The sequence below is a fragment of the Notolabrus celidotus genome, chromosome 19, assembly GCF_009762535.1.
Source record: "Notolabrus celidotus isolate fNotCel1 chromosome 19, fNotCel1.pri, whole genome shotgun sequence".
Classification (NCBI taxonomy): Eukaryota; Metazoa; Chordata; class Actinopteri; order Labriformes; family Labridae; genus Notolabrus; species Notolabrus celidotus.
The window spans coordinates 18196327-18206526 of NC_048290.1; the positions used below are offsets into that span (position 1 = coordinate 18196327).

The 10200-nt window shown below is 43.0% G+C and overlaps 1 protein-coding gene and 1 long non-coding RNA gene across 3 annotated transcripts in view; one reads left to right on the forward strand and one right to left on the reverse strand.

Annotated features, from left to right (window-relative positions):
* Positions 1–10200, forward strand: part of megf10 (multiple EGF-like-domains 10) — a 54566-nt gene that overhangs the window by 27357 nt on the left and 17009 nt on the right. For both annotated transcript variants that reach the window (XM_034710287.1, XM_034710288.1), the window contains exons 6-8: positions 6761–7007; positions 8435–8555; positions 9027–9163. In XM_034710287.1, coding sequence (XP_034566178.1) covers positions 6761–7007; positions 8435–8555; positions 9027–9163 — 505 coding nt within the window. The remainder of the gene's footprint in view (positions 1–6760; positions 7008–8434; positions 8556–9026; positions 9164–10200) is intronic.
* Positions 962–1650, reverse strand: LOC117831550. Its single transcript, XR_004635025.1, has 2 exons — positions 1606–1650; positions 962–1203 (listed from the first exon to the last, which is right to left on the reverse strand). It is a non-coding gene; the product is annotated as an uncharacterized LOC117831550 (long non-coding RNA).

Here is a 10200-nt window from a genome sequence, read left to right on the forward strand (position 1 = left end):
TAATGACGGCTCCCATGGTTGTTAATCTGAGGAGGATTTCTTTCTCTGTATAAACAGATATCTGCATGAAGAGCAGCTAACAATCTGTTCTAGATCAAACATTTACACTGAGACACAAATCTGCTTGATGCTGTGTCACTAAAGATAATCAGCGTTTAGATTTCCTGACTTCCCTGAATGCATCAGAAATGATGGATCCCACTATCAGGGTGGGCAGCAGGTGTTCTAGAATTCTGAGAACAAATGGAACATTCCGTGAAGAAGGTCAGACCTAAAAAAAAAAAACCATCAGTGTCTCTAATCCTCTTGAGGACAGACCTGAAAAAGGTTGACTTTTGACTAAACTGCATCATGATGTTGTTATTTCAGCAAACTGACCTGTTAATTATAAGAACATCACACGAACATCAGTTTCTGTTTCAGGTTCATACCACTGAAGGAAGCCAGAGTGAAGCCTCTGTGGAACGCACTGTTTACAGTGAAACTGAGACTCACCACAAACTATGATGAACCAAGAAATGTCATACTTTTGAAGCGAACACACGCTTCTTAAGTTGGACTGCAAACAATGCAGCGTACGGAAATTGCTAACACGTGAATCATAGCAAACAGCACCCTCTCCCCAGCCTGCACCATACTGTGAGGTTATCTCTCTCTCTTTCAAATTAAAAACAGCTCTCCATGGATGAAACATGTTTGTTGATGTAATGTGAGGAGAAGCTGCGGATATTAGATATTTGGTCAACATTTGGATAAACTCCATAAAACTCATAACCCATAATAAAACTCAATAAATAAGACACACAGACCCGTCTGGTTTACATTACATTTACATTCTTCATTTAAAGACACATTAAGCGTTTTGTTTCAGTTATCCTCTGAAATGGAGCATGGCTCATGTTTGCCCTCGAGGAGCGGTCATGTGTTGTCTTTAGAGATTTTGTATGACTGAAGTCAATGAGAGAGTGATGAACCGCTGTTTATTGATTACTGTATGGATTTCAACATCAATGGTTTCAGATCATTTTTTATTTAGACATTTATTTGTTAAATTAGTTCAAAGGAAACATGAACTGTCGCTCTTTAAGTCTCCATCTGTTCTCTTCACCTTCATCACATCCTGAAAAGTCCCGTCTGATTATAAGCCACAGTCTCCCCGTCAGAGCGATCACTTCTTCCTCCTGCAGCTGCTCCGTGTGTTTTCTAATCAAAGCAGAGAAACCACAGTCAGCTTCAGAGTCCCAGCCTGCAGAAGCCCACGCAGCACATGGGAAACACATTTCATGTTTACTGGCCGGACTTCAGACTCTGTTACCATCACGGTTAGAGGGGAAACCCTGAAAAGCAATACCAACTACAGATCTATAAAAAAAGTTGAACTTAATATGAACAGGTGGGAAAATACTCCGTACTTTGTTTTAGTCTTTGGGATTAAAATCATATCACCAGGGACATAATGGTTATAGTCATTTAAGAAACAAAACAATAACTATCATTTAAACCCACACAGGGATATGTCTCCTGCACTTCACTAAAAGATTTAGATTAAAAACGCAGAGCATTTTATAACAACCGTGAGCTAGAATAAAAAAAAACTAAGGGTACCTTGAAACAGACATTAAATCAGGGTTCCCACGCATCCTGGAAAACCTGGAAAACCTGGAAAACAGTTGACCAGTTTTCCAGTACTGGAAAACACCTGGAAAATGGGAGAAAAAGTAAAATGTCCTTGAAAATCACATATTGTCCTGGAAAATTATTCCAACATGGCTGCGTGTGACCTGACCCGATTAACAAAACACATCCCCATTCATTGAAAGTTGAGTGCAAGCTGTGCTGGAAAAGACAGCGACACTGCGCAACTTTTTTCACATCTTTTCTCCTTCACTTCATAATCATGCATTCACAGAAAACGGGGGTATATTGTTTATGTTTTATGGTACATTTGGCTCAATTACCGTACTCTAGCTCAGTTGTTCTCAAAGTGGGGTCCTGGGACCCCTGGGGGTCTGCGAACCATAGCGTGGGGGTCCGTGAAATAATTTGAATACATTTCTAGTAAATCATAAAATTGTGCTGTGTCATTAAAAACAGCATACACCATTGTTATGATACCATTTGGTGGCTCGAAGGGATATGTGAGTCTTGTTATTGTTAATTTTCTGAAAGCGTTTAAGATCAATTACTTGAAAAGTATAAATGCTGTCATGTTGAGTCCACAAGGAATGAAATGACCCTCTGTTTTACAGTATACAAGTGGTATTTACTTGATTCAAATTGAAGTGTTATCTGTTTATCACTATGGTACAGGTCTGAAGTATTTACATTAATACGTTTTACAATACATATAGTTCCAAGGGCAACTAAGAGTGCAAATGGTAGTAAGCATGTGCTTTAGTGATGGGAAGTTGGGCTCTTTTCAGAGAGCCGGCTCTTTTGACTCGGCCCCCAAAGAAGGGCCGGCTCTTTCGACTCCTGAATGGCTCTTAATTTAGGATCTTTTGTAGCCGTATATTTTACCTTAATTTTGCAAAAACTAATGGTTTGTGTTGAAAACCCTTTAAGGTACCGTGTTTTTATGAGAAGCCTTATAATTGCCCAATTTTGTGCATTTATTCTTTTACAAAATCATTCTCACCCTGATCCTAGGGTTATGATTAGGGTTAGGGTTTTGATTAGGGTAAGCGTTGTGATTAGGGTTAGGGTTAGGGTTAGGGTTGGGATTAGGGTTAGGGTTGTGATTGGGGTTAGGGTTGGGGTTAGGGTTAGGGTTAGGATTAGGGTTAGGGTTATGATTAGGGTTATGAATAGGGTTAGGGTTAGGGTTAGGGTTAGGGTTAGGATAAGGATTAGGGTTAGGGTTAGGATTAGGGTTATGATTAGGGTTAGGGTTAGGGTTAGGATTGTGATTAGGGTTAGGGTTAGGGTTAGGGTTATGGTTAGGGGTTAGGGTTATGATTAGGGTTAGGGTTAGGGTTAGGATTGTGATTAGGGTTAGGGTTAGGATTGTGATTAGGGTTAGGGTTAGCGTTACGGTTAGGATTAGGGTTAGGATTAGGATTAGGGTTAGGGTTAGGGTTAGGGTTAGGGTTAGGGTTAGGATTAGGGTTAGGGTTAGGGTTAGGATTAGGGTTAGGGTTAGGGTTAGGATTAGGGTTAGGGTTAGGGTTAGGGTTAGGGTTAGGGTTAGATTAGGGTTAGGGTTAGGGTTAGGGTTGTGATTAGGGTTAGGGTTAGGTTTAGGGTTAGGGTTAGGGTTAGGATCAGGGTTAGGGTTAGGGTTGGGGTTAGGGTTAGGATCAGGGTTAGGGTTAGGGTTAGGGTTAGGGTTAGGATTAGGGTTAGGGTTAGGGTTAGGGTTAGGGTTAGGATTGTGATTAGGGTTAGGGTTAGGGTTAGGGTTGGGGTTAGGGTTAGGATTAGGATTAGGGTTAGGGTTAGGGTTAGGGTTAGGGTTAGGGTTAGGATTAGGGTTAGGGTTAGGGTTAGGGTTGGGGTTAGGGTTAGGGTTGGGGTTAGGGTTAGGGTTAGGATTAGGGTTAGGATTAGGGTTAGGGTTAGGGTTAGGGTTGGGGTTAGGGTTAGGGTTAGGATTAGGGTTAGGGTTAGGGTTAGGATTAGGGTTAGGGTTAGGGTTAGGATTAGGGTTAGGATTGTGATTAGGGTTAGGTTTAGGGTTAGGGTTGGGGTTAGGGTTAGGGTTAGGGTTAGGGTTAGGATTAGGGTTAGGGTTAGGGTTAGGGTTAGGATTAGGGTTAGGGTTAGGGTTAGGATTAGGGTTAGGGTTAGGGTTAGGATTAGGGTTAGGATTGTGATTAGGGTTAGGGTTAGGGTTAGGGTTAGGGTTAGGATTAGGGTTAGGGTTAGGGTTAGGATTAGGGTTAGGGTTAGGGTTAGGGTTAGGATTAGGGTTAGGGTTAGGGTTAGGATTAGGGTTAGGGTTAGGGTTAGGATTAGGGTTAGGATTGTGATTAGGGTTAGGGTTAGGGTTAGGGTTAGGGTTAGGATTAGGGTTAGGGTTAGGGTTAGGTTTAGGGTTAGGGTTAGGGTTAGGATTAGGGTTAGGGTTAGGGTTAGGGTTAGGGTTAGGTTTAGGGTTAGGGTTAGGGTTAGGGTTAGGGTTAGGGTTAGGTTTAGAACCAGAACTTTACTTAAGCATACAGAACCAGAACCAAACTCATGCAAACAGAACCAGAATCAAACTCAACCAAAACAGAACCAGAACCGAACCAGAACCGAACCAGAACCGAACCAGAACTGAACCAGAACCGAACTAGACCCGAACCAGAACTGAACCAGTACCGAACCAGAACCGAACCGAACCAGAACCGAACCAGAACCGAACCAGAACCTAACCAGAACTGAACCAGAACCGAACTAGACCCAAACCAGAACTGAACCAGTACCGAACCGAAACCGAACCGAACCAGAACCGAACCAGAACCGAACCAGAACTGAACCAGAACCAAACCAGAACCGAACCTGAACCGAACCTGAACCGAACCGAACCAGAACCGAACCAGAACCGTACCAGAACCGTACCAGAACCAAACCAGACTTGAACCAGAACCGAACCAGACCCGAACCAGAACCGTACCAGAACTGTACCAGAACTGAACCAGAACCGAACCGGAACCGAACCAGAACCATACCAGAACCGAACCAGAACCGAACCAGAACTGAACCAGAACTGAACCAGAACCGAACCAGACTTTAACCACATTAGAACTGAACCAGAACCATACTAGAACAGAACCAGAACAGAACCAGAACTTAACTCAAGCAAACTGAACCAAAACCAGAACCAAACTCAAGCAAACAGAACCAGAACCAACTCTGGTAAACAGAAACAGAACCAACTCAAGCAAACATTATTAATGTCCTCAGGTTGGCATTGAGAAATATCAGATGCCTCAGCTTGGATGGGCTGATCCGATCTCTCCTCCCAGTGAGTATTTGCCCTGTCTTCAAGAAAACCCTGACAACAGACCTAGCCACATGATAGGAAAGAAGTATTCAGATTTAAAGATGGTGAAGAGACACCCTGAGACAGACGACTGTAAAACAGAGGCTAAGGTTCTTGCATCAGTAAACTCCTAAACAGACCTAGCAGGTGAGAGAAAGTCAGTAAGCAGAACATAAAACAGGTGCTGAGGGTACCTGGATGTGTCTGTACTGGATGAAAAGGGGATTGAGATAATCAGTTGATGTAAACTTCTTGTGACGGCCACAGAAACACAAACATAAACACAGAACCAGAACCAGAAACACGGTGTAATTTTTATTGGGTCCCTTTCTCCTGAGCTGATTACAGAGCTCGGCCACACAGAGTCCATAATGAAAGGTTGGCTGTCACTGTAAACACTCTGCCTCCCCCTCTGTCAGCCTCCTGACGTGTTCTCAACAACATGAAGCACACCGAGAATAAACATGTGGTCCAGCTCTCTCAGGTCCTCCAGCTCTCTGAGGCTAAACACGGAGGTTTCTAGTGAGAGTGTTGATGTGAAGTCCAGATCCTCGGTGCAGCGGGCTCGTGTGTTTGAGGTGTGGCCTGATTAGAGGTTAAACCCAACAGCTGAGGGTTAATGAGGTGGGTTCAGGTCGCAGCCCGCCTGACCGCGTGGTAATCGAGTCTGAGGCCGCTCTGGGAATCAGTTTTCATGTCATGATGAGGAGCAGGCTTCGGTTTCAGCTCCTCTGATGTGACGCCCTGAGACATGCAGAAACAAGAATGAGATGTGTTTAGAGTCTGTTAAAAGTTCAGCATTTGGATGAGCTGGAGGCTTCTGGGTTCGGGATGAGGGTGGAGTAAAGATCTGGAGTTCTCCAAGTAAAGGGCAGAAATAAAAGCAGGGTTAAGAGAAGCTTTTGTCTTTGTTGATGAAAAACGAGTCAAGGTCACTCTGTGGACAACAACTGATGCTAACACCATGTTACAAATTTTATTTGAGCAAAAAGTTGATGTGCAAAACTTGAATTAATAAAAGTGATTGTTTGCCTGCCATGTTGATGACGAAAATGGTGACAAGTCAGCAAGTCAGGCACCAAATTCTTCCAAAGTTTCCAAGTTGTTGTTCCGACTTGAGCCGGCGTTCAAGACGTGCATTTGCCAACTCCGATACATGAATGCAGCATTAGTTTTAAATGATGGATTGAAAGTCGCTAAAGTGAGGCAAAGGATATAAAAATGCAGAAAAAGAAGCAAAGTGGACTAAAAGTTTTTGTGATTTTGTGCTTTTGGACACATTTTCTACACCTTAAACTCTTCCCGAGTTTCACTTTAGTCCACATGGGGCGCCAAAATCTACGCAACCAGAAATTTCCTCACTGGAGCTTTAAGTGAATCTGAGCGTCATCTTCAAATCTTAAATTGCAAGGTTATTGTCCCGTATGACTTGACCCAGACTGAGCATGTGCAGAGCAGACAGTAGTGGCTCAAGGATCGAACCCTGAAGGGTAACACTTGTTCATCCCGGTGTAAACTGGTTGTTCTTTGTCAGGAGCTGAGTTTAGATCAGAGATGAGATTATACGCTCTGCAGGTCAAAGAGTAAAAAGAGTCGTAGCAGGAGGAGTGATCACCTGGATGATAACAGGACAACAACGTGACTCATATTACATTACAGGTGTGTTTGGTCTCAAAGGGCTCCACAGTGCTGCGTGAACATGCTTTGTAATTACTTCTCTGACCTGTGCTGTGACACCTGTCCATCACACTGACCCCAACCCTGCCTCCTCCTCCTCCTCTTCTTCATCCTCAGCCTGCGACAGTGAACACTGGGGACCTCACTGCAGTAACAGATGTCAGTGTAAGAACGGAGCGCTGTGTAACCCCATCACCGGAGCCTGTATCTGCACCCCGGGCTTCAGAGGCTGGCGCTGCGAGGCCCAGTGTGAGGTCGGCACCTACGGGAACGGCTGCCAACAGAAGTGCCAGTGCCAGAACGGAGCCGCCTGTCACCATGTGACCGGAGAGTGCAAGTGCCCGCCAGGATACACTGGAGCTTTGTGAGTACTGTTAGGCTCTGCTTCCTATAGACATGAGGCTGAGGAGGAAGGACATCCTGGGATGGCGTAGCATTCATTCTATGTTTATAAAACAGGGTTTAAATACTAACCGGTTTACAGACAATCATTTTGAAGCAGAGAGTTTAGGGTTTAGGTTCTTATATGTTGTGCTTTTGGATCCAGAAGTGACCATATTTGGACAAGAGGGTGGAGCTTGAAAGGAATGATGGGTTGTCAAACTTTAAGTAAACAGCTAGGACCCTCACTAGCCTTGTTAGCATTGTGCAACCATAGCTAACATGTTTTCTGATTAACACTTTCATTTACGAGAAAAAGAGAATCAAAGCAACATAATGGGATCAAAGCAATAGAATGAGATCAAAGCAACATAATGGGATCAAAGCAAAAGAATGAGATCAAAGCAATAGAATGAGATCAAAGCAGTAGAGCAGTAGGGACAATATGGAGAAAGAAAGATATTAAAGTGTTAAGAAAGATAAAATTAGTAGCACAGGGACTGAATCAGCTGAGCAGGAGGACCATTTTCTAATTAGCAACTATTGGTGACTGTGGAGACGAGCTGTTAGCATCTTCACTCTCTGCTGCTCAGAGCTGTGTGCTCTCATCCTGATGGATCTAAAGTCTGTCCACACCGAGCTGCATAGGAAGAGGACACCTTCACAGGTTTATTGTGGAATCGAATCATGACAGATGTGACACAAATCTCACTGATTGTAGCTAGCTTACTACCCGAAGCTAACTATTAGCAGGCTGTATGTGCAGGGAGTTGAACCCCAGACTGATAATTACCGTAATGTCAAAGTAAACTCAGCAGACTTTGTCTACAGAAAAGTTGTTTTAAGTCATGCAGAGGTGAGACTTTGCAAATCTGAGGCAATGTCAATTTATTTTATCCACTGCAAAGAACTAAAAACTATGAAAGGGTTTTTGTCTTATTTCCAGTAAAGATGTCTCATTGGATATAATGTAACCTGACAAGACCAGATTAATGCCTTAATTCAAGATATTCAGACTAAAATAAGACCTGACAATATCATAATGGGTACAAAAAATCTGCCAGTGGGGTCAGAAATAATGTACGCAAGTTTTTTAAATCAGAATAATATTTCAATTTAGGTAAATAGTCAGTTCTTTTCCACCATGTGAAATGAGAGTAACATAAGATAAGATATTCCTTTTCTCCTCCCACAACGAGGAAATTTAAAGTGTTACAGCAGCAAAGTAGACAGTGCAAAAGAGTATAGAGTAAACAAGAGCATATGAAATAGTAATTATTAAAAAAATAAATATATATATATATATATATAAATATTAGCAATTAAAATACTATTTATGTTTGTTGCACAAGGTTAACATTAATATATGACCTTGAAAAGCGGATTAATGCAGAGTGTTCTTGTCCACAGCTGTGAAGACCTGTGTCCTCCAGGTAAACACGGTCAGCAGTGTGAGGAGAGGTGTCCGTGTCAGAACGGAGGAGTGTGTCATCACGTGACCGGAGAGTGCTCCTGTCCTGCAGGATGGATGGTACGGACATGAAACTGTTAGCTTGAATGCTTTAAAGGACGGTGTATTATCTTTGCACGTTTGCTCCTGTTTCACTCCTGCAGAGTGAAGCTGTATTTACACCCTGAAATTTAATAATGTGATTTATTGAACGTGGGGAAACATGCAGACAGTGAAAACTTGTAAGTTCTGACGGCATCCAGACTCAGGCTCTGATAAAAGTCTGCATGAGCAGGAGGAGGGGAGGAAGAGGAGTCGAGGAGACGGCTCAGACTCAATAACTTTAAAGGGACACAGATTTGATAAATCTCTGAGGGACAGGGTGTCAGACTCCTGAGGTAATGACGTGATAGGAGCTCTGTGAACACATGCCAAACAAAGTTCAGTTTTACAAACTGAGTTCATATCAGCAGGAGCAGAAACATGCAGGCTGCTCTCGTGGACGTTCTGTAAGCTGCTCTCATGTTAAACTCTGTGTTTCACCGTGTGCAGGGGACGGTCTGCGGTCAGCCGTGTCCGGAGGGGAGGTTCGGACAGAACTGCTCTCAGGAGTGTCAGTGTCACAACAACGGCTTCTGTGTGTCGTCCAGCGGACAGTGTCTCTGCAGCCCGGGGTACACAGGAGAGCGGTAAGAGACGCTTTTATTAAACATATTTATTAGAGATGCATGATGTGAAGTTTCTGCATACCTGATTGTGAGTATGAAGCACTGTCGCCTCACAGGAAGTGTGAGTTTCTCCTCCTCGTGCATGTGCAGTTTCTCTCTGTGTATTTCAGACATGCTCATTAGGTTGATTGGTGACTTTTTATACCTTGTAGGTGTGAGTGTGAGCCTCGCATGTGCACAAGATGTTTGTTCACACACGTTCCTCAAAGCAAGAAGTCTCTGTTGGACTGTGGGAGCTGGTGGTCTGTTAAAGCCTCAGTGTGATGTTTAAATGATGGAGGACGAAGCAGCAGAGACACTATGAGGACAGTTTGCACATTTATATCAACGCTACGTGCAACCTCAGGTGTTTTTATCCTTCCTGTTTCACGTCACTCTTCCAGGTTTGCACTTGTCTCATAATATAAACAGCATCACCTTGTCCTCTCACTCACTGTGAATCTTTCTGAGGTACATAAGATACTCCAGGCACGTATTTTAGGGGGCTGGCAGGTAAAATGTAAAGCAGGGAAGAGTCAGGATGCACACTGAGCAGTTTGCATTCACACATGAAGCTCACCCTGAAAATTTGCAGAAGGTTTCTGGAGTTTCTTGCACGTGTGAATAAAAACAGCTCACGGTAGCCCTCTAAACCTTGCTGATCTCCTCTTCGTTTCTTGAGTGTTGTTTGATGCCTCAAGTTTGATGCATAAAGAAACCCTCCTATATGTCTTCACTTCATAAACTAAGACACTTTGTCCACGTCTATTATAAAGTCTATGGATAAGACCAAAAAGACGATTTCTGTGTGAGAGTTGTGGCCACAGATACTGTGATCGGATAAAGGAGCAGAATTACTCAATAACTTTGTAAATATATATCTGTATTGATATGACCGGCATATGCACCTGTACAGACACACAGTGCAATCAGTAATATGCACTGTGCAACCTATTTTATCATTTTAGTGTGCCTTGTTTTTATTTCTATTGTCATATTGTGTTATTTTAAATGTTAAA